Source organism: Oryzias latipes, chromosome 15, assembly GCF_002234675.1.
Source record: "Oryzias latipes chromosome 15, ASM223467v1".
NCBI lineage: Eukaryota > Metazoa > Chordata > Actinopteri > Beloniformes > Adrianichthyidae > Oryzias > Oryzias latipes.
The window spans coordinates 1,329,381-1,351,783 of NC_019873.2; the positions used below are offsets into that span (position 1 = coordinate 1,329,381).

The 22,403-nt window shown below is 45.3% G+C and overlaps 3 protein-coding genes across 5 annotated transcripts in view; 1 reads left to right on the top strand and 2 right to left on the bottom strand.

Moving 5' to 3' along the window:
- Window positions 1–5,810, bottom strand: LOC101167336 (runt-related transcription factor 2-like). Its single transcript, XM_023963070.1, has 6 exons — window positions 5,729–5,810; window positions 3,593–3,783; window positions 3,296–3,455; window positions 3,016–3,120; window positions 2,870–2,938; window positions 1–1,444 (listed from the first exon to the last, which is right to left on the bottom strand). Exons 1-6 carry the CDS (start codon window positions 5,751–5,753, stop codon window positions 1,077–1,079), a joined length of 918 nt encoding a protein of 305 aa, XP_023818838.1. The 5' UTR covers window positions 5,754–5,810; the 3' UTR covers window positions 1–1,076.
- Window positions 5,752–18,919, top strand: supt3h (SPT3 homolog, SAGA and STAGA complex component). Of its 3 annotated transcripts, none has more exons than XM_023963067.1 (13): window positions 5,760–5,839; window positions 6,111–6,216; window positions 7,769–7,855; window positions 14,154–14,238; window positions 15,780–15,866; window positions 15,937–16,033; window positions 16,111–16,247; window positions 16,324–16,399; window positions 16,478–16,590; window positions 16,956–17,060; window positions 18,484–18,612; window positions 18,673–18,762; window positions 18,822–18,919. In XM_023963067.1, exons 3-13 carry the CDS (start codon window positions 7,782–7,784, stop codon window positions 18,861–18,863), a joined length of 1,035 nt encoding a protein of 344 aa, XP_023818835.1. In that variant the 5' UTR covers window positions 5,760–5,839; window positions 6,111–6,216; window positions 7,769–7,781; the 3' UTR covers window positions 18,864–18,919. The 3 variants fall into 3 exon arrangements, with proteins under 3 accessions (XP_023818837.1, XP_023818835.1, XP_023818836.1); XM_023963068.1 differs by lacking the exon at window positions 5,760–5,839 and adding an exon at window positions 5,900–5,922; XM_023963069.1 differs by lacking the exon at window positions 6,111–6,216 and having other exon boundaries at window positions 5,752–5,839.
- cdc5l (cell division cycle 5 like) overlaps window positions 18,920–22,403 on the bottom strand; it is a 9,214-nt gene continuing 5,730 nt past the window's right edge. Inside the window, exons 10-19 of the mRNA XM_004084669.4 lie at window positions 21,525–21,673; window positions 20,938–21,109; window positions 20,697–20,861; window positions 20,542–20,622; window positions 20,212–20,463; window positions 20,039–20,146; window positions 19,866–19,955; window positions 19,670–19,801; window positions 19,373–19,453; window positions 18,920–19,197 (exon numbers count right to left, since the gene is read on the bottom strand). Of these exons, the coding sequence (XP_004084717.1) occupies window positions 19,084–19,197; window positions 19,373–19,453; window positions 19,670–19,801; window positions 19,866–19,955; window positions 20,039–20,146; window positions 20,212–20,463; window positions 20,542–20,622; window positions 20,697–20,861; window positions 20,938–21,109; window positions 21,525–21,673 (1,344 nt within the window). The 3' untranslated portion in view covers window positions 18,920–19,083. The remainder of the gene's footprint in view (window positions 19,198–19,372; window positions 19,454–19,669; window positions 19,802–19,865; window positions 19,956–20,038; window positions 20,147–20,211; window positions 20,464–20,541; window positions 20,623–20,696; window positions 20,862–20,937; window positions 21,110–21,524; window positions 21,674–22,403) is intronic.

The following is a 22,403-nucleotide window of genomic DNA, read 5'->3' on the forward strand; positions in this document are numbered from 1 at the left end:
AGCCCTAGAAGAAACACAGACACGCTGCCGGGTCCGCCTCTAGGTTGACGTCTGGAAATGGGCGGCACCCACAATGAGTGAAAGGCGGAGCCTCAGAGATCGAGTTATCTTACTTCCAGGCATGAAAAGAGTTTATGAAAATAACTCATATTTCATCAATAATTTTTTCCTTAGTGTGCCAAAGGTAATATGTTATCACATATGTGGAAACAGTTTACTCTGGAATGTTTAAGAAAAGGCCGTTCAAAAAAGATATCATTTAAAGATTAAAGACTTGCAAAAGAAACGTCTGGTGGAAACCTGAGATTCTGTGGCTTGGAGGGCATCACTGATTTGATCAAGTCAGATAGAGCTGGAGAAGTTCCTTTTATCTGAAACTGTATCATTCTGAATATCTGGGATTGTACTACATGAAAAGATTATTTTACCTCAAACGTTTTGCACGTTTGTCAAATAAAAAAAACATCCACACACCCCTTTTACCTTCACTGCTTTTGCTAGCAAGACATGCAGTCATGCCTACAAAAACACCGGCCAATCAAAAACCAAAAAATGAGTTTTATCGTCTCAAGGGCAAAATCACAAGTTTTTTTGCATCCAAAAATTGTCTTGTCAATTTGTTAACTAATTTAAAAAAAATAAAAATGACCACATTTGGCTGCCATTCAGCAGTTCAAATAGTTTTTGTAGTGTAAAAAGAATGACACTGTTAGTGTTTCTGCTTAAAGCTTGGGCTAACGAGTGTTGTGGGAGGAGTGTGTGTGTGTCTGAGTTCGCGCGGTGCAGGGAGGGAAAGAGGGGCCTTTAAATGGTCAGTCCAATCAAAGGGAGGAAAGGCGTAACCAGGGCAACAAGCTCTCAGCGCACTGTTGCTTTGTTTGTTTTAAAATAGGACTTTTTTTTTGGAAGGTTTGGTTCATTTCCTGTGGGTTCATGCATCCAACATGGCGGACTTTTGGAACATCAGTGAAAACATTGACACAAAATGACTGCTATGACAGTATATGTGAGTAAACATCTATGAGTTAAAGACCCATTGCAATGTCATCTGGGGGTGGGGGTGGGGTGGGGTCGTATCAATAGGGTCTCCAGACAAGCTCCTCCCCTCTAACTGAAAAAAATGTCCCATCTATGTAGTTGGTTAAAACAGACGCAGATCTGCAGTCCTCGGCTGCACCTTGTAGCGATGAGTTCTGGTCCGTCTTCTGGTTCTGGTTGGACCCATAGAAGAAGCGGCACGGCTGGAAGGAGGAGCAGTGGCTCACAGGAGGAGGAGCAGAAGGAGGAGAGGTCATGCAGGAACTGTACGGAGGAGGGGGAGCACAGTAAGTCAGGGGGGGCAGGTGATGGATTCTGGGAGACGTAGTGAAGGATGATGGCAGAGAGGTCATGTGACTCAGAAGAGGCATTTCATTTGTCCAGAGGGAAGAGAGGGATCTGCAGTCTGAGGAGAGAGGGAGAAGCGGAGTCTGTGAGAAGTTTCAAAGCTTTCAATAGAAGAAACGTTTGAGTAATTTACCTTTACCTACAGACATTTCCCATTTTAGAGAAGTGTTGAGATCTTGGTTTTCTGCTTTAGCTAATCACTGGACTTACCTCACAGGAAAACCTTTTTAACTCTTGTGCTATCCTAGGCACTTTACTATTGGGAGTTGGGTCATCTAGACCCACTAGACAGAGCTCTGAACCTTTTTTCTTCAATGATTTGTGATCTTCACTGGTGTCCATGGATTACATGAAATCTTTCCACCTTTATTCACCTTTGTCATGGTAGGGAGAACACGTCAATGGAAGGGGGGGGGGTCATCTACGATAGTACAAGAGGGAAAAATGTGATTCTCTTTCACTAAAAATCAATCATTTAGGAAGAAAACAGCTATAAATTCCTACGTTTCAATTCTTTATTGATGCAAATTTGCATCAAACCACTTTGGCTCCAAAGTTACCTTTATTTAGCATCTACATAAAAGACAAACATTAGAAATGATTGTTTATAGCTGGAAATAAAATCTGATGTCAAGGGGTCCATCAGAGATTTGAATGGTAAACTCTTAAATGTGGTGAGTGAATCTCTTGGTCTTGGTTGCTATTTGCAGATGTTCAGCATGTTTTATTGATTGGCAACCCTTCATGCTTTTTCATGTCAGACGGTGTAATACTGTTAGTTAGAGAAAAGTGGGGGAGGGAAGCAGGGATAAACCTATCAGAAAGCCTTTTATCTTTTTTCTGAACCACCCATTCGTGGTCACCATGGCGCTTGTGCCTGTCCCAGTCCCTGACAGTGGGGTTCATCCTGGACGGGTCTTCAGTCCAGCACTTGGCCACATGGAGACGCACAACCACACACTCATGTTCACACCTAAGGGACCATTTTGGATCACCTCTTCACCTACTAAGTGTCATTTTAGAGTGTCAGAGGAAGCCAGAAAGCTGAATTTCACCAGATCTGGGCAGGGGGATTAGATGTAAAGCCCCCAACTCGACCAGACGTCATGTAACTCAATGCCCCCTGTAAGGCTGTGACAGACTGTTGGGACACATGGCTCCGTGTTGTTTAATAACTGTTGGGAATGAACTTCTGGGACTGTCTTTACAGAAAAAAAACAATTATGTTCAAAAGCTGGAATGAAGACTTTGGAAAGAGGGATGATATGAATACTGAATGGAAAAAAACCTACTTTGCTTTCCACACATGCTGCTCTATTAGCGGCTTTTGTGACACATGAAGTTACAGAGACTGGTTTTCACTAGAAGTTTGAAGTGATTCCCATCATGCCACTTGATCATTTTAGTATCAGGCAGACATTTGGATCACCATTAGAGATGGTGAAAGGTGGTCACAGGTAGAGGTGACGCGCTCTGTTCATACCTGACAAGGTGGAGCTTCTGCTGCTTGAAGGCCTGAACCCCTCTGACTTCAGCTCTTTCTGTCTCTGTCCTGGAAGCCACAGAGGACAATGAGGGTAGAAGTGTCTGAAGTGAATCCTTTCATCGTTCTCACCCATGTTTGCTCACGTCTTGGCAGCCGAGGTCCATCTACAGTGACCTTGATGGCACGATGAAGAGTGGCGATCTGAGGAGGGGAGGTCAGCACATTTATGGAAAGAGAGAAGCTCTTCCCTGGAAAGACACACAGGAGATGAAGAAGAAAAGAGTTTAGCTGTTTTCAGCTTTTTGAATCGGTGTCCTGCAGTCAGACCTGTCTTCATAAATGGATGGCGGGGACTCGCGTAATCAGTTGGCTTGTAGGAATGCTGTGTGCTGCAGCACAGCTCAAAGTGAGAACTGCTCGTACCTCTGCCGCTGCGGCCGATGAAGCGGAGGTCGTTGAAGTGGGCGGAGCCTTGTTTCATGGTTGCTGTGGCATTGCGTAGTTCAGCGCTGCAGTTGTCATCATTGCCCGCCATCACTATGACGACCACTCCGTCTGGCACGTCATTGCCAAGGGCAACTACCTGAAAAAAACTGTAACTTTAGAGGGTTTTCCCTTTAGAGAAAGAGAAGTTTATGTCCGTCAACTGCTGGACCTAAAAGACAGAACAGAAGCTGCTGGGAGTGGAAAAAGCAGAGGAACTGACAGGGGCCTCCTTACCGTGAAGGCCCCCGGCAGCGTCTTGTTACACCTCCAGTGCTGGGGAAGGCTGCTGCACAGGAAGTTGGGACTGTCTGTTTCTACTAAGCCTCTGTGTGGTGCTGCACTGTGTTGGAGGACGGATCCGACCTCCTGCCTGTCCAGTTGGCCAAAATCAGGGGATGGCAGTACTTGGCCTTTTCCAGCAGGCTCTGAGAAAGAGGAAAAAGAGTCAAACTATCCGTCTCAGTTTGGTCTTTGACTCGTGTCCACTACCCCCAACATGTTAGTTTATCGTCCTTTGCAACAGTAAAATAAATGTATCAATAAATACTAAGAACTGTTTTTGTAATAATAACATACACTTTAATGAAACAATTAAACAAAGCTCCAACTAGGAACTAAAATGCAGAATATATCAAATAGCCTCACTTCAAAGAACAATAAAGAGCAAATAAAAATTCACAATTATCTTCTCACACAGTTTTTCTGCAGGAAAATCAGCATACTGCCTTTTCTGACAGCAATGGGGGGGGCTGTTTCTTTAAAAAGCTTTTATTTTGCACAATGTTGTATTACAATTAATTTTACATTGCATGCTGGGTAATTTATTATTAATCAAGGCACAATATAGGCATTCAGCCTGTTAATATCATATGATCCTTGCTTTTACAGTCACTTCTCTTTATTTCTTTGGCATTTTCCTGCACTTATCTTTGATAAACATCACTTTGGTCAGGTGCTCCACGTGTGTACCTCTAGCACACACACCTGCTGACACGATGGACGTCTCTGTTGGAAGGTCAAACGCTGTGCACCTCGCCACTGGAGTCTGGTGTATTTTAGTGCGGGGTTTGGACTGGTTACCGCTGTTCCCGGCCTTACGAGTCACGCTTTTGTTTCATTTGAGTCAGCCTGCTGTCTGCAGCTACTTTGGACAAGTATAGACGCACTTTGGATGTATTTTCCCGCGGGGGGCGCTCTGCCATCCTCGTGCCTTTGTTGTCACGTGTCAGCGGAAGAATGTGAGAGCATGAGCAGTTCCTTAAATTTTACTCCAACAGTAAATTTGGTCGTATTTGGCACCTAGTGAGTTTGAACTTTGGTGTAGCCACCAAAACTGTTCGGCCTGCAATAAGTGTTCGGGGGCCTGTGACTAATGATGACGTCACGGTATTTGATTGGCTGTACGTTGATCTGATGACGTGTACGATAGTGATTGGTCCGGACAAATTACGGTACGACCATAGAAGAAGAAATTATGAATCTGGCAAATGTTTTTTTTTCTTTCTTTCTTTTACCCATGTCAGGTCACGGGCTCCGTACTCCGGAGTTCCACACACACTACCAGAGTTCCACACTCCCCTATATCAGCAAGGACGCCCACATTGCCCGAAGGAAAAGCCACCACTGCTGTTAAGGTTAAAAACTTATCGGCCCGGTAAAAATTAATGTCGTCACACCGGTACCAAGCATCCCTACACTTTTTTTTTTTTTTAATTGAACAATTGCAATCCCTACACTTTACTATCATGCCCTTGAGAAGCGCCCTCTGGTGGACGTCTATGGTATTATTTTAAAAATCTGATTAAGGGAGAGAGGGTAATCGCTCCTGAGTTGAGTTCGCTATACTGATATTTTGTCCCACCTCTTTTTATGACGTCATATTAAAGACATGATTTGTCAATATTACGGGTAACTTACTGCAATAAAAAAACATCTGTCAAGTATGAACAAACACAAAAAAATACAGTATATGAACATTTTCAACATCATAAAAGGTCTATGGAAATTAGTAAAACACCAAGTCTGACTTTGAATCTATTAGATTATTTTTAACAGTCATTTTTAATTGTTAGTTTAAATATTAACATTAATCTGTAATAAACATTGTGGTTTAAATTCTCACTGTATCACTTCTTTAATGACCATTTTTAAGTTACTATTAAAAAAGCCATAATTGAGGCAAAATATTGTAATAATGAAGCTCAGATTGAAATGAAATAAACTGTCTGTCATTTTCAAACAAAGCTCTGTGTGTTTAGCAGCAACCGTAGTTGCCTAATATCAACCAAATAACTAATTACAAAAACTATGATCATTGCTTTTAAAACAAAACCGGCGTTTTAGCTTGTCATTTGACAGAACTACATCTACCAGAGTTCCACCCTCCATGTGACATCTACGTCATCAGTCCGCGCAGGCATTGTTGAAAGCGAACTGCAAACGGTGGATGTTGACGGGATTTTCAGAGAAACTTCGGTGAAGGTTAGTTTTTCGATGCGTGGGGGTCGTCTGCGGGTGCCCCCCCCCCCTCCTCCCCTCCTTCTCCGGGCCGCCGTCGCCTTTGAGTAAGAGTTTGTCCCGCCGGAGTGGGGTGGGTTCCGCGGTCGCGCCCGCGAGGGTCCTTTGTGCGCGTGTGTTTATGAAAGTATCCTACCCCTCCCTCTGTTCGGGGTGCTTGACAGAAAAAGATCAACTAAGAAAAGTACAAGTCGCCCCCCCAAAACAAAAATCTATAACTTGTCTTGTCTATTAGAAACTTGGTCTGCCAGGTGAAGAACAGCTCCACACCTGTGGAACAGGTGTGTCACTCTCCTCCAGACCTCCAGGACTGGCATCCTGCTGCTGATTACCTGCACCAGGTGTGTTGTTGACCCGTGAGGCCTGCAGTTGTGTGTTTGTGTTGGTGGAGCGAACATGATTAAAAATGTGTTAACATAAAGTTGAGCTGTCAGAAACAGTATTTGGAGAACTTCACAGACATCCATGCTGCTGTCACTATAAAGCAGATCAAACATTAATGCAGAACAGAGAATAAAACCAAACTTTGACGGACTCTGAACTGCTAAGAAGGTTTGGATTCAGTCGATGCTTCAAAACCTTCTGTTTCTGGGCCCGGCGGTGCTCTCTCCGCGCGGTGGGGGGGTTCACATTACATCTGAGCCGGGGGTGTTGGTGTCCCTGGGGGGTGGGTTCTGGTCCTTGCTCCTGAGCGCTGGGCCCCGCCAAATTTCCAACTGTGGCCGAGCCTGGTCGGGCCATATTTACAACACCCCTTGTGGGCCCTCTTTTTTCCCCCTGGTTCCCCCCTCCTGGGCGGGGGCGGCGGGCCCCTGCCTTGCTCCTCCCTGGACCAACCGTGGGCCGGGCGGATGGCTGCCTGGAGTGCGGAGCGGGTCTCCCTTGGGGGGTCCTGGCTCGTACCTGGGGTTGGGGCGGGGGGATGCCCAGAACTCCTGGGTGGTGGTGGGGTGCTCGTCTGGGGCTGTGGGCGTCCCTCTCCGGTGGGGCCCTGCGTTGGGTTCTCCCGGCGCGGCGGGGGGGGCTGTTCTCCTGGTTGGGCTGGGGCGGCGCTCTCTTTCCCTCCGTGCCTCCCTGCTCTCTGGCTCTGGGGGGCCTTGCGGCGGTCCTGCTGGCCCTGGCCTGGGTGGCGGGCTTGGTCGCCCGGGCGGCGGTTGTTCCCTGCCGGTTTCCGTGTGGCGTGGGGGGGATTCCGGCTGCCGCTGCTGCTGCGGTGGGGGTCTTGGGGTGGGGATGGCTGGGCGCTCTCCCTCCTTCTTTACACGTTCCACCATCCATATTAGAAGAACATGAGCACTCACCTGAGCACGGGTGTTGGCTCACCTTTGCACTGGCGGTTTGCGTGACTGAATGACTGAAATGTTTCACACTAGTTGGTTTTAAGGCATAAGTATGCGTGTGAACACTATCTGTTTTGTGTACATGTCGACAGGTGGACATTTTTGCAGCTAGCAGGTGTGTTTGACACTTGGGTGTGTGTGTGGACAGGCTCCGCCCTTTTTGTACTGCATTTGAGCCTTACCATGGTGATTAACAACCAGTAAACTTGTTGCTTTATGCTGCTTCATGGTCTTATCCCCCTTCCCCTCCTACTATCACCCTCCTTCCCCCCCTCTCTCTAGCGTCCCTCTCTCTTCTTCCCTTCTTTCCTTTTCCGTCCGGTCCAACACCAAAGATTTTCAAACATGTTTGAAATCAATAAAGTTTGGCCTCAATTCCAAAAGGGGTTTATTCAGACATACCTTTGGTTTGTCTGAAGATTAATAACCCCTCTTGTTAAAGTAAAATATGTCCAACACAAGAGGCCTTCAGCTCTCATCTGTTTGCCCAGCTGTTGGACAGGACAAGTTAAAAAAAAAAAAAAAAAAAAAACCCTTCTGTTTTTGTTTGCAGCTGTTTGTGAACCATGGCTGCCAGCTCCACGTCTAAAGAGCGTCAAACATCCAGGAACAGCTTTATCCCAGAACTGCAGAGCATGATGTGAGACACACACACACACACACACACACACACACTAACAGTCTTACCCCAGTGCATTGTGGGGCTGCTGCTGCTGAACAGACTGTTTGAAGCCATGATTGGTCCGATGAAGTTTTGAGTCTGAAAGAAAGAACAGACAGAAATAATCTTCAGTTATTTTTCTGTAAATGGAGTAAAGCTGATCTGATTTTTAGTGGGGGTGGAACATTTAATCAAATAAATCAATGATTCCATTTCTTTTCCTACGATCCAACCAGATGGATCTGTCTGAGGATCTGTAAATCAAATCCATGTATACTATTATAAAAAAGTTTCAAAATGAAATAAATCAATTATTATCAATTCTGGAAAATACCATCTGGATTGAGGTACAGTAGATTGATTTTACTATAACATAAAAAGTACCATCACAGCAACAACACACATGTGATGACATCATCAGTCCATCATTCAGACAATGTGTGGACAGACTCTGAATAAAGTCATGTGACCATCCAGTGTCTAGAATGTTCTAAGAATGTTTGGAAAACATCAGTGATCAGATAATTAGGACATGAATGGAATCGTTGTTAGAATGAATCCTTACATCCCTAATTTTTAGACAATTCAGCATTGATCAGGTTTACTGAAACACAGCTGATGGACTAGTTAGTTGGTCAGTTAGTTAGTTATTGCATACTGCAAAGCAGAATCCTAAACATCCTTCAACAAAGTCAATCATGACTCTGCATTAGTTTTCAGAGTTTAGCTCTACAGACTGAAAGGTTTTCAAACATCTCTTCCTCTCTTCTCAGGTCCCAACATTTTGATAAATAGAAGCAACTTTTACAAAGTTTAGTCTTCATCAAATGAGTTTCTGCTGAATTTGCTCTTCTGTAAATAAAATCCTCCTTCAGTCAGATTTTCCAAGCTGCTGGTGAAAGTCGGCGTGCACGCACGCACTCACCTGCAGAGTCGATGTCAGCGGTCAGAGAGAACCAAACCAGAGTAAACCCCAAAACCTGAAACCAGCCTGAAGCTGCCTCCTGTGCTGGGACTGTCCCGCCCGCCCGCAACCTCAAACCAGAGCCGCTCCCACCGCTGCAGACAACCAATCCCAGCGCAGAAGAGGTGCGGCGGTCCGGTGTTTGAACAGCACAGAAGAATGAGAGAAGATGAGGGAGAGGAAGAGCTGCAGGATGTGGCTTCAGCTCTGAGTGCCACTGTGGAAGTGGTCTGACTGGATGCAAATCCAGTTTTGACCAAACTGTGGCCGAAGCCAGAGTGGCCCCCCACCTCAGAGACCAAGCCCACATGTGCAAACTTTGTGTTCATTTGAAGACCTACAAAGGCCGTCACCTGATTGGTCTTTAATGTGAATGTGTATGCAAACGGCTTCTGACGGCGGGGAACCGTGAACTCAACCCTTTCAAAGAAATCTAGCATTTCTGCTAAGTCTGTCTGGGAAAGGGACACAATTTTCCCAGTTTTCCTTGGTCACATGTGGGAGGGGGGACACTATGAGAGATCCAGGACAAGCTGACGGGGTTAGACCCCTACCCCCACCCAAGACGAGCAAACCAACGGCATGGACACTTTACTGTTCTTATCAATAGTTAGTTCATGATCGCACCATATCACACCAACAAAAGATACACACACCAACAAATGATAAACACACACACCAACAAATGATAAACACACACACCAACAAATGATAAACACACACACCAACAAATGATAAACACACACACCAACAAATGATAAACACACACACCAACAAATGATAAACACACACACCAACAAATGATAAACACACACACCAACAAATGATAAACACACACACCAACAAATGATAAACACACACACCAACAAATGATAAACACACACACCAACAAATGATAAACACACACACCAACAAATGACACACACACACCAACAAATGACACACACACCAACAAATGACACACACACCAACAAATGATAGACACACAGACCAACAAATGATAAACACACACACCAACAAAAGATACACACACCAACAAATGATAAACACACACACCAACAAATGACACACACACCAACAAATGATAAACACACACACCAACAAATGACACACACACCAACAAATGATAAACACACACACCAACAAAAGATACACACACCAACAAATGATAAACACACACACCAACAAAAGATACACACACACACCACACACAAGATACACACACCAACAAATGATAAACACACACACCAACAAATGACACACACACCAACAAATGACACACACACACACCAACAAATGACACACACACACCAACAAATGATACACACACAGACCAACAAATGACACACACACACCAACAAATGATAAACACACACACCAACAAATGACACACACACACCAACAAATGATAAACACACACACCAACAAATGACACACACACCAACAAATGACACACACACACCAACAAATGATAAACACACACACCAACAAATGACACACACCAACAAATGACACACACACCAACAAATGATAAACACACACACCAACAAAAGATACACACACCAACAAATGATAAACACACACACCAACAAATGACACACACACACCAACAAATGATAAACACACACACCAACAAATGACACACACACCCCAACAAATGACACACACACCAACAAATGATAAACACACACACCAACAAATGACACACACACACACCAACAAATGATACACACACACCAACAAATGATACACACACAGACCAACAAATGACACACACACACCAACAAATGATAAACACACACACCAACAAATGACACACACACACCAACAAATGATAAACACACACACCAACAAATGACACACACCAACAAATGACACACACACCAACAAATGATAAACACACACACCAACAAAAGATACACACACCAACAAATGATAAACACACACACCAACAAATGACACACACACACCAACAAATGATAAACACACACACCAACAAATGACACACACACCCCAACAAATGACACACACACCAACAAATTAACACACACACCAACAAATGATAAACACACACACCAACAAAAGATACACACACCAACAAATGATAAACACACACACCAACAAATGACAAACAAACACACCAACAAATGATAAACACACACACCAACAAATGACACACACACCAACAAATGACACACACACCAACAAATGACACACACACCAACAAATGACACACACACACCAACAAATGATAAACACACACACCAACAAATGACACACACCAACAAATGACACACACACCAACAAATGATAAACACACACACCAACAAATGACACACACACACCAACAAATGATAAACACACACACCAACAAATGACACACACACCAACAAATGATAAACACACACACCAACAAAAGATACACACACCAACAAATGATAAACACACACACCAACAAATGATAAACACACACACCAACAAATGACACACACACCAACAAATGACACACACACACCAACAAATGATAAACACACACACCAACAAATGACACACACACCAACAAATGACACACACACCAACAAATGATAGACACACACACCAACAAATGACACACACACACCAACAAATGATAAACACACACACCAACAAATGACACACACACCCCAACAAATGACACACACACCAACAAATTAACACACACACCAACAAATGATAAACACACACACCAACAAAAGATACACACACCAACAAATGATAAACACACACACCAACAAATGACAAACACACACACCAACAAATGATAAACACACACACCAACAAATGACACACACACCAACAAATGATAAACACACACACCAACAAAAGATACACACACCAACAAATGATAAACACACACACCACACACAAGATACACACACCAACAAATGACACACACACCAACAAATGACACACACACACCAACAAATGACACACACACACCAACAAATGACACACACACACACCAACAAATGATACACACACAGACCAACAAATGACACACACAGACCAACAAATGACACACACACACCAACAAATGATAAACACACACACCAACAAATGACACACACACACCAACAAATGACACACACACACCAACAAATGACACACACACCAACAAATGACACACACACCAAGCAAATGACACACACACCAAGCAAATGATAAACACACACACCAACAAATGATAAACACACACACCAACAAAAGATACACACACCAACAAATGACACACACACCAACAAATGACACACACACCAACAAATGACACACACACCAACAAATGATAGACACACACAGACCAACAAATGACACACACAGACCAACAAATGACACACACACACCAACAAATTCAATTCAATTCAATTTTATTTGTATAGCCCAAAATCACAACAACAGTCGTCTTGATGGGCTTCGAAGTAAAACATGAAATCAGAATGATCACGAATACAAAGAGTTCAATAGAAAAATACTAAAATGAACTAACAAACTGACTAAGCTATACTGGCATCCCTGCCCTTAGACCCCCCTTCGCGAAATGATACACACACACCAACAAAAGATACACACACCAACAAATGATAAACACACACACCAACAAATGATAAACACACACACCAACAAATGATAAACACACACACCAACAAATGATAAACACACACACCAACAAATGACACACACACACCAACAAATGACACACACACACCAACAAATGACACACACACACCAACAAATGACACACACACCAACAAATGACACACACACCAACAAATGATAAACACACACACCAACAAAAGATACACACACGAACAAATGATAAACACACACACCAACAAATGACACACACACCAACAAATGACACACACACCAACAAATGACACACACACCAACAAATGATAAACACACACACCAACAAATGACACACACACCAACAAATGATACACACACACACCAACAAATGATACACACACACCAACAAATGATACACACACAGACCAACAAATGACACACACACACCAACAAATGATAAACACACACACCAACAAATGATAAACACACACACCAACAAATGACACACACACACCAACAAATGATACACACACACACCAACAAATGATACACACACACCAATAACTGATAAACACACCAACAAATGATACACACACACCAACAAATGATACACACACACACCAACAAATGACACACACACACACCAACAAATGACACACACACCAACAAATGATACACACACACACCAACAAATGATACACACACCAACAAATGACACACACACCAACAAATGATACACACACACCAACAACTGATAAACACACCAACAAATGACACACACACACACCAACAAATGACACACACAACCCGACAAATGACACACACACCAACAAATGACACACACACACCAAAAAATGATACACACACACCAACAAATGATACACACACCAACAAATGACACACACACCATATCACACCAACAAATGACACACACACACCAACAAATGACACACACACACACACCAACAAATGACATACACACACCAACAAAAGATACACACACCAACAAATGACACAAACAAATGATACACACACACACCAACAAATGATACACACACACCATATCACACTGGAAAAAATGATACACACACACACTCCATATTACTCCAAAAAAAGATTGCACACTATATAAATCACACAAACAGAAATTACAAACATTTTACACACAAATGACATGCAAATACACACACACGGTAGACACACTACATATCACACACACACATATTACTTATAAAACACATCACACACATTACTTTTCGTACAACCACATATTGAACAGACATTGCACACACACATTAAACACATATACAACACATCCACACAATAAACGCACTCACTATACACTCTTTAAAGCCATCCATCCGTGTTCCGGACCTGCTTGTTCTTGGTCGGGGTCACAGGGTTGCTGGAGCCTATCCCAGCTGCTTTTGGGTGAAGGTGGCCACAGCCTTTATGGTTTGTGAGTCCATCACATGGCATTCACACAGCCACAAACACACACACCTACGGAAGCATTGAGAAGACGGGCTTTGAGACTGAAGGAGACGTTTGCCTAATCCAACAGCCAAATCTTTGCCTCTAAATGATCAGTGCAGCATTTGTGCCAGAATGTCACTGAGTAAATGAACGCCTCCATGAAGCTGATGATGAAGGTTTGGTCACCAGATGATGACCTATCAGCACAAACTGACCTCTGCTGTCTTCCAGGTTTGCTCTGGGCGACGCTCGCCGGCCCCAGCACGACACGGCTGCACTGGTGGAGGATATTGTGCACACGCAGCTCATTACCATGGTAACCTGCTGCAGTTTTCACAATGATTCACTGCAAATGAAAGAAAAAAACGTAAAAAGCAAACATACTTCTCAAATATGAATTTAAATAAATTGAATGAATGAATATTTCGTTTTTCCAGCACCTGTGGTTTATTTTCATGGATTAAAACGGTTTATAACAAATGTAAAAAAGATTTTTATTAAATAAATCCCTGTAAATTGATAAAGACAAAGGATATCATGATTGAAATAATTAGATAAGTTCAAAGAAATCACTCAACTTTTAGATAAAATTACAAATACATTTACGATTATGAAATGAGGAAAACCTCAGATGAAAGCTGAAAGTTTCTTCTTTAACCCCTGACAAAGAAAAAGTGGCCTGACCTAAAGACTTTTTGCTGTCTCTCCTCCGCTGCAGCCCTCCTGACCACTGGTGTCCCTCAGGGCTCCATTTCTGGCTACTACCTACTTTTTCTTACTGCACAGTGGCGCCACCAGACAGCGACACACGGCTCATTAAAAGTTGAGCGTGTCGTGTGGAATTGTTGGATCCACAGCTCCTCTGTAAAATCACCAACCAGCTTTTCCCAAAATCTGTAGCCCCTCCCACATGTAAGGAGCTCGCCGCTCCATGGCCTGAATTAGATGTTGACGTTTCCTCTTGATAGATGATGATGAGCGCTAGCGCCGTGGCAGAAATGGGAATGTATCTGCTGTCAATCATAAATATAACATAATGGTAAATCAGTGTTCACATCCGTCACCGTGTTTCTGAATGACTGATGTGTTTATTCGGATAATTAGGATTTAATGGAAACAGTGTCATTGTGTGTTTTCGGCATTTCCAGAATTTTGATTATGTTTTTTGTGCATGTGTGATGGAGACGCAGCTATTTCCATGTTAGTGAGTGATCACAGGGTCATGGCTGCAGAACACATGCCTGAGTGGACAACAGCAGCATGGTCTGTGCTCATGATGGGGTTCAGGCTCACCGCCAGAACAGGATTTCATGTGTCCTGTGGGTGTCCTCCATCCCCTCCAAAACAGTTCGGGGTTCAGCTTCTGAACATTTCCATGTGCTCAGGGGCTGCTGGCAACTTCTATGGGAGCCCCCCCCTCCTGGTCAGGGTCTCAGCGGGACCTGCTGGAGGTTGGGATGGAGCTGGAGTCCCGGACCTGCCTGGCTCAGTTTTAAGTTTTGCCTTCATGTTGTATAGTTTTTGTCCTGTTAGTTGTGAGTTTTACCGTTTAAAGAAGTTGGGTTTCTTGTCGTCTCTCTTCTCCTGATCTGGGATGCATTCTGGGAGGATTTCCCGTCTCCTCCTGGGACAGTTTTTACCTCTGGTTCTCACTGTTCGCTCTATCAGACCGTGGCAGCAGATTTTCCAGAGCGTTCCTCGCTGAACCGCAGACTTTTTTGCATGTTTAAACCTGTGCAAATATTCGTTTTTTCATATGCAAATCTCACGGTTCTTCCCTGTTTTATTTGCTGACTGATTTCAGAGTTTTTGTTTTCTTGACCTGAAAAAAACCCTTTGTTTGTGTGGTTCTGTCAGCTTCATCAGGCGTGTGAGGGGGCGACACTCCGGGGGTCCAGGGTCATTTCAGCTGAGGACATCCTGTTTCTCATGAGGAGAGACAAGGTACAGGACCCCACCCAGAAATGTGGGGCTGCGCCCCCCTCTTTATCATTTTTTGGTTTCTCTTGTTCAGAGAAAAATGGCTCGATTGCTGAAATATCTTCAGTTTCGAGATTACAAGTCCAAGCTGCTGAAAAGTTTAGAAGAAGAAGAATTGCTGCAAGATGCAGGTATGCAGAAACCTCTTGGTACAAACAGCACCTGAGGACAAAGCCTCCATGCATGTGTGTGCTTGGTTGGAGTTCAGGACCTGCAGCTGTCGGCAGTAACCAGAGGAGGCAGCGTTTGGCCCACGACTTCCTGGCATGGATGGATCAAACCGGAGAGCTGCTGTCTTTAGCGGAGCGGCAAGAAACAGACCCGGTCAAACAGGAGAGGATGGAGGTCAGGGGTCACATGCTGCAGGTTTCTGGCATGGCTTATAGGCTCAGTAGTTCTAATTGTGGCGTTGTACCTTCAGCGTCTGGAGCGTCAGACTCGGAACATGGACCCGGCTCAGTACACCGATTTCTGTGAGAGCCGTCAGCTCAGCTTTGGTGAGACTCGTCAATAAAGAATTCTGACTGAGGTGAAGAAGGCGCCGCTGACCTGCTTCTCCAATGTAATGACCTCAGCTAAGAAAGCCTCAAAGTTTCGAGACTGGCTGGACTGCAGCAGCCTGGAACTGAAGCCCAACAGCATCGCCATGGAGGTGCTCTCATACCTGGCTTATGAGACGGTCGCACAGGTAACACCATGACACTTTTCCCTGGATGTAAGCAGAAGTGGTAGAAACTATGGTCAGCCTGCTGAGCCATCCATCCATTCATTCAGCGACACAACTCAGATTTATGGGTAAACAGTGGAGAGAGATAGCAGCCCTGCAGTCATGTGATCCACCGGTTTGCTTTTTTTCAGAGTTATAATTGTCTTAACTAGATATGTCATTAAAGCTGTGATTGTTATTGATCTGTCAGTCATTTCCACTTGGAGAATTGAATGTAAGTGGAACCAACAAACCTGTTTATCCACCGGGGAACAAACAGCTGCTGTGCAAACCACCGAATTGTGCGACTTCTTACATACGGCGGATTGATGTCTGTCTTTCCTCAGATTGTGGATTTGTCTCTTTTGGTGAAGCAAGAAATGACATGCAAGACCAATCCTGTCAGTCATGTGATCTCTGCCAGCTATATCCACTACAGCACACACGCTGAGGTACACACACAAAAACAGGTTAACACACACGCTGGGGTACACACACAAAAACAGGTTAACACACACGCTGGGGTACACACACAAAAAAGGTTAACACACACGCTGGGGTACACACACAAAAACAGGTTAACACACACGCTGAGGTACACACACACAAACAGGTTAACACACACGCTGGGGTACACACACAAAAACAGGTTAACACACACGCTGGGGTACACACAAAAAAGGTTAACACACACGCTGGGGTACACACACACAAACAGGTTAAACACACATGCTGAGGTAAACACACAAAAACAGGTTAGCACACACACTGAGGTACACACACACAGGTTAGCACACACACGCTGAGGTACACACACACACAAACAGGTAAACACACATGCTGAGGTAAACACACAAAAACAGGTTAGCACACACACTGAGGTACACACACACAGGTTAGCACACACACGCTGAGGTACACACACACACACAAAAACAGGTTAACACACATGCTGAGGTACACACACAAAAACAGGTTAAAACACGCTGAGGCACACACACAAGAACAGGTTAAACACACACGCACTGAGGTACACACACAAAAACAGGTTAAACACACACATTCTCAGAAACACACAGAAAAACAGGTTAACACACACGCTGAGGTACACACACAAAAACAGGTTAGCACACACACTGAGGTACACACACATGCTGAGGTACACACGCCCAGGTTAGCACACACATGTTGAGGTACACACACACTGAGGTACACACACACAAACAGGTTAACACACACTCTGAGGTACACACACAAAAACAGGTTAAACACACACATTCTGAGAAACACACAAAAACAGGTTAAACACACACGCTGAGGTACACACAAAAACAGGTTAAACACACACACGCTGAGGTACACACACACTGAGGTACACACATACGCTGAGGTACCCACACAAAAACAGGTTAACACACGCTGAGGTAAACACACAAACAGGTTAACACACGCTGAGGTACATACACAAAAACAGGTTAAACACACACATTCTGAGAAACACACACAAAAACAGGTTAACACACATGCTGAGGTAAACACAAAAACAGGTTAACACACACATTCTGAGAAACACACACAAAAACAGGTTAACACACATGCCAAGGTACACACACACACTGAGTTACATATCGTCATCCTCACACACGCTGAGGTACACACACAAAAACAGGTTAGTACACACACTGAGGTACACACACACGCTAAGGTACACACACACTGAGTTACATATCGTCATCCTCATACATGCTGAGGTACACACACAAAAACAGGTTAGCACACACACTGAGGTACACACACATGCTGAGGTACACACACACGCACACACACCTGGATGCCTTGGGCCATACTTTCAGCTAGTAATCCTCATCTTTCCAGGTGAAGAAGGATCCCGACTCCCCTGAGGCCACGCCCCCCTCCACCCCAGGATCCCTGCACTCTTCAAAGCCCCTCCTGCAAGGCAACGGCAGCATAGACACCCGAGCACGGCAAAGGAAACGCAAAAAGGTATGTTTCTAGTGTCTGTGTTGTCTTTGGATCTGCCTCTGATCTGTGTGTCTGTTTCAGAGTGCCCCCGTCTCAGTGGAGCCCCCCAGCGGCGCTATCCAGCCCTGTCACATCCGAGAGGCCATCAGGAGATACAGCTACAGACACACAGTACGTTTGCACATCAGTTTGCTGGAAATCTCCCCGACTGAACAGCTTTTCTTTTGTAGAGCGCCTACAGGAGGAATGGGATGGCTTTCCTCACCTGCTGACTTCAACACCTGCATCTTTTTGGATTTTTCTTTGTTTAATAAAAACTCTTAGCAGATCTGGTTGAAAAGAAACTTTATTGGTCACCAATAGAGAAACAAGAATCATTAGACATGCTCAAAGCTCAGACTGAGACCAAACACAGACAAGAAGCTGCGCTCTATGATGATCACATCGACACTGTGTGCAAAGGTGGTGGCAGGTCGTGAGCTGATGACATCATCAGAACTTCTGGGAGGTGTTGAGCAGAGCCTCCCTCTCCATCAGCAGCTCGCCGTACCTCTGCTGCAGCTCTTTCTCCCTCTCCATCTGCCGCTCCACATCCTCCCGCAGAGCCTGCAACACAAACCACCTCCTCAGTTCTGCTAATCCTGCAGCCCAGCCAAAGCTCAGAGAAACAAACCTCAACAAAAGAGCAGACGGTCTGAAATCATTCATTGTTCATACATGTGCGAAATGAAAGAAAATGTGGAAATCTTGGTGCAGTTTTCCTCAGAATGTTTCCTGTTACCGCTTGTCTCCTGGGAATGGCTGTGTCCTCCTGCTTCTTCAGCTGAGCAAACGTCTGCAGTTCAGTTGCTGCCTGCTCCACCTGGTGGACATTAAGAGCACAACATGAGAACATGATGCCTGAAGCTCCATCATTTACAGCAGCTGAAACCCTAAAGCCAACAAAGTAGTAGTGGTACAGACCAGTCTGTGGAAATATTGTTTGACATTAAAGCAGTCTGTGGTCTGAAAGAGGTTGAGGACCACTGCTCTACAACAGAATGTGAAGAAAACGCTTAACAGCAGCCTGTTCCCTCACCTGCTCCCATAATTCATTGTGCTGCTTGAGGAGCCCAAGCGCTCTGGACTGAAACCCCCCCAGCAGGATTTTCAGTTTCTTCTCCAGTTTAGCGGCTCTGCGAGCGTCTGCCGTCATGTGACTGCGGTTCACCTGGACAGATGGAAACATGAGGCAAAAGCCAACAGCACTTCCGTCTGTGTGGAGACTTCCTCACCTCCAGCTTCTTCTCCAGGCTTTCTATGCGATCCTTCTTGGAGGCCAGGTTGGCTCTGGTGTACCTGTTCTGAGCCGGCAGGTACAACACCTGTGCGGGGGAGGGGCGTGTCACCAGTTCAGTCGCTTAGGCACACTGCATGATCAACCGTACACTGCGGGAGAGGACCTCACCTGTCCGTAGCATTCCTCCCACACCTGGCTGTAGGCCTCCAAGCTGAGGTCGCCATGACCCATTCCAGCCTTCACCACCTCCATTTCTGCCGCCAGGATGGCCTTCGCCTGGACAAATATCACATGTAACCATGGTAACAGGCATGCTCTCCTCAGCTTCTGCTGCTCCTTACCTGTTCCATGTCCTCGGGGCTGACAGGCTTGTAGGTGTGTGCTTCCAGGTAAGCAATGTGTGAAGCGTTGTTTGAGGTGGAGGCGGGGCCTTTGGCTTTGCCGCGCTGCAGAGGGTTTGTTGCGTTAGCCGTCGGATGATGGAGGCAGTCGTAATGCAGCATGGTGATCATTTCCTGTTTGACCAGTTCCTCAGCCATCTGTAGGTCAGACGGCGGCTCCATGGAGGCGGGCCGGAGGACGGACTCGTTGACCTGCGCCCACAGAAAAAGGTCCTCCGTGATGCACGGCGGTCAGAAAGGAGCGCGCCCGGCGGCGTTTCTCCGACCAACCTCTGACGGCCTCGGCAGGTTCCTCTGAACGGGCGTGTGCCGCAGCTTCAGCTCCTTCTCTCTCTGGGCGTCTCGCTGAGCCTGATGGCAGATCAAGCAGGGCGTGAGTCTGTGTCAGAGTCCTGCAAACACATGCCACGTCCGGGGACGCTCACCTGCTTTCGCGCTTCAATGTCCGCCGAGTCTTCCACAAATCCAGTCTCCGCCTCCATTTCTTCAAGCTCTTTCTCTGCGTTTTCCGGAAGAACGATCTCAAAGTCGTTTTTCGGAGCAGGAAGTGACATCAGACCCTGCCTGAGCTGCTGCAAGCTTTCCTTTTGCTGTCACACAAAAATGTGGAACCGTGTTGATGCAGAAACGTTTTTCTGAATTTTTGTGCATTTCCAGACTTGTTACCGTGTGTTTGGCGAACGTGGGATCCGTCGCCTGCTCATCTGTATTGATGTTCAGCTTATCTCTCAGCGGCGTGCGCCCCGGAGTCAGTCCTGGCGTACCCAGCCCTCGCGGGGTCACTGCCCCGCCGGCCTGGGGGGTCATGCCATCCGAGGTCTGACCGGGTCCGGGGGTTCTGTCGTTGAGCACAGGAGAGAACAGCAGCTTTTCAACAATCAATCAGGGAAAAGATGAAGAAAGCAAAGAGACAGTTCTGATGGCAACAAACAGCGTTTTCAAAAGAAAATGTTGAAAGTGACGATTCAGGAATTTAAAGGACTGAATGACTTTTGACACATTTTGGTGGAAACTTCCAGAGAAACAAGAAGCTTTGTGAAAATATAAATTACAATTATTGGGTTAAAAAGGTGCAAAAAACCAATAGAATGACCTGTCTGCTCACTTCAGTCAGGTTGGGTTTAAATCTTCAGATTTGAGGTGGGGGTCTGTTTGGTGATATGTTACACAACTCAGGGACTGTTTGAGGCCACACTCCCACACAAAAGCCGATCCTGCATTTTGAACAGGGTGTGCAGCTGACCCCGTGTTACCTGAACGGCGTGCTGAGGACCGTGTTGGGCGTCTGGATCTGCTGCCGCTGGGGCGTCACTCCGCTGAAGTCGCTTTCGTGCAGAGGCGTGTTGAGCCCCCCCTTCAGAGGGGTGTCAATGTTGGTCAGAGCCATCAGGTTCTGGGCTTCCTAAGGCAGATTTAGGAACATGTGTTTCACACGGCTCTGTGGTACAGACAGGTTCATCACCAACAGCATCGCTGTTGGCTGCCGGAAGTCCCTGCAGCACATCGTGGGAACAGCTGAGAAGATCCTCGGTGTCCCCCTCACCGGCCTCTCGGACATTTACCACCCGCAAAGCCATCAGGATTGAAGGTGACCCCTCACCTCCATCCCAGAGACACTTCAGTCTGTTTCTTAGCACTGTTGTCACTTTAAACCAGGGGTGTCCGACTCATTTTCACTGAGGGCCACATCAGCATAGTGGTTGTCCTCAAAGGGCCCGATATAACTTCTACATGTAACTAAATGTAATGAAAAATAAATGTAACTACTCCTCAATGTTAAATAACTCATTTATTCATTGATTTATTATTACTTTTTAAAGGGACAATTACAGTTGCATAGACAACATATGGTTGCTTGTTACTCTAACACAGTGCTTCTTAAGGTGCCAGGGGGGGCGCGCAGTAGTAGTGGTTTTAGGCACAGGTAATATGGGCAATTGTCCGGGGCGCAAATTTAACGGGGGGCGGTGGTGACAGCAGCTCAGTGCTTGAAAAAAAAATCTGTGTCACTGTTGGTTTCCTGATCTGTTCTATCAGAGTTTGTAACAGCCTGAAACTGTGAACTGCCGTCCCTGCAGCTGCTCATGTCTCCTGTCACACGCGTGTGTGAGAAGGAGAGGGGAGGGGTAGTG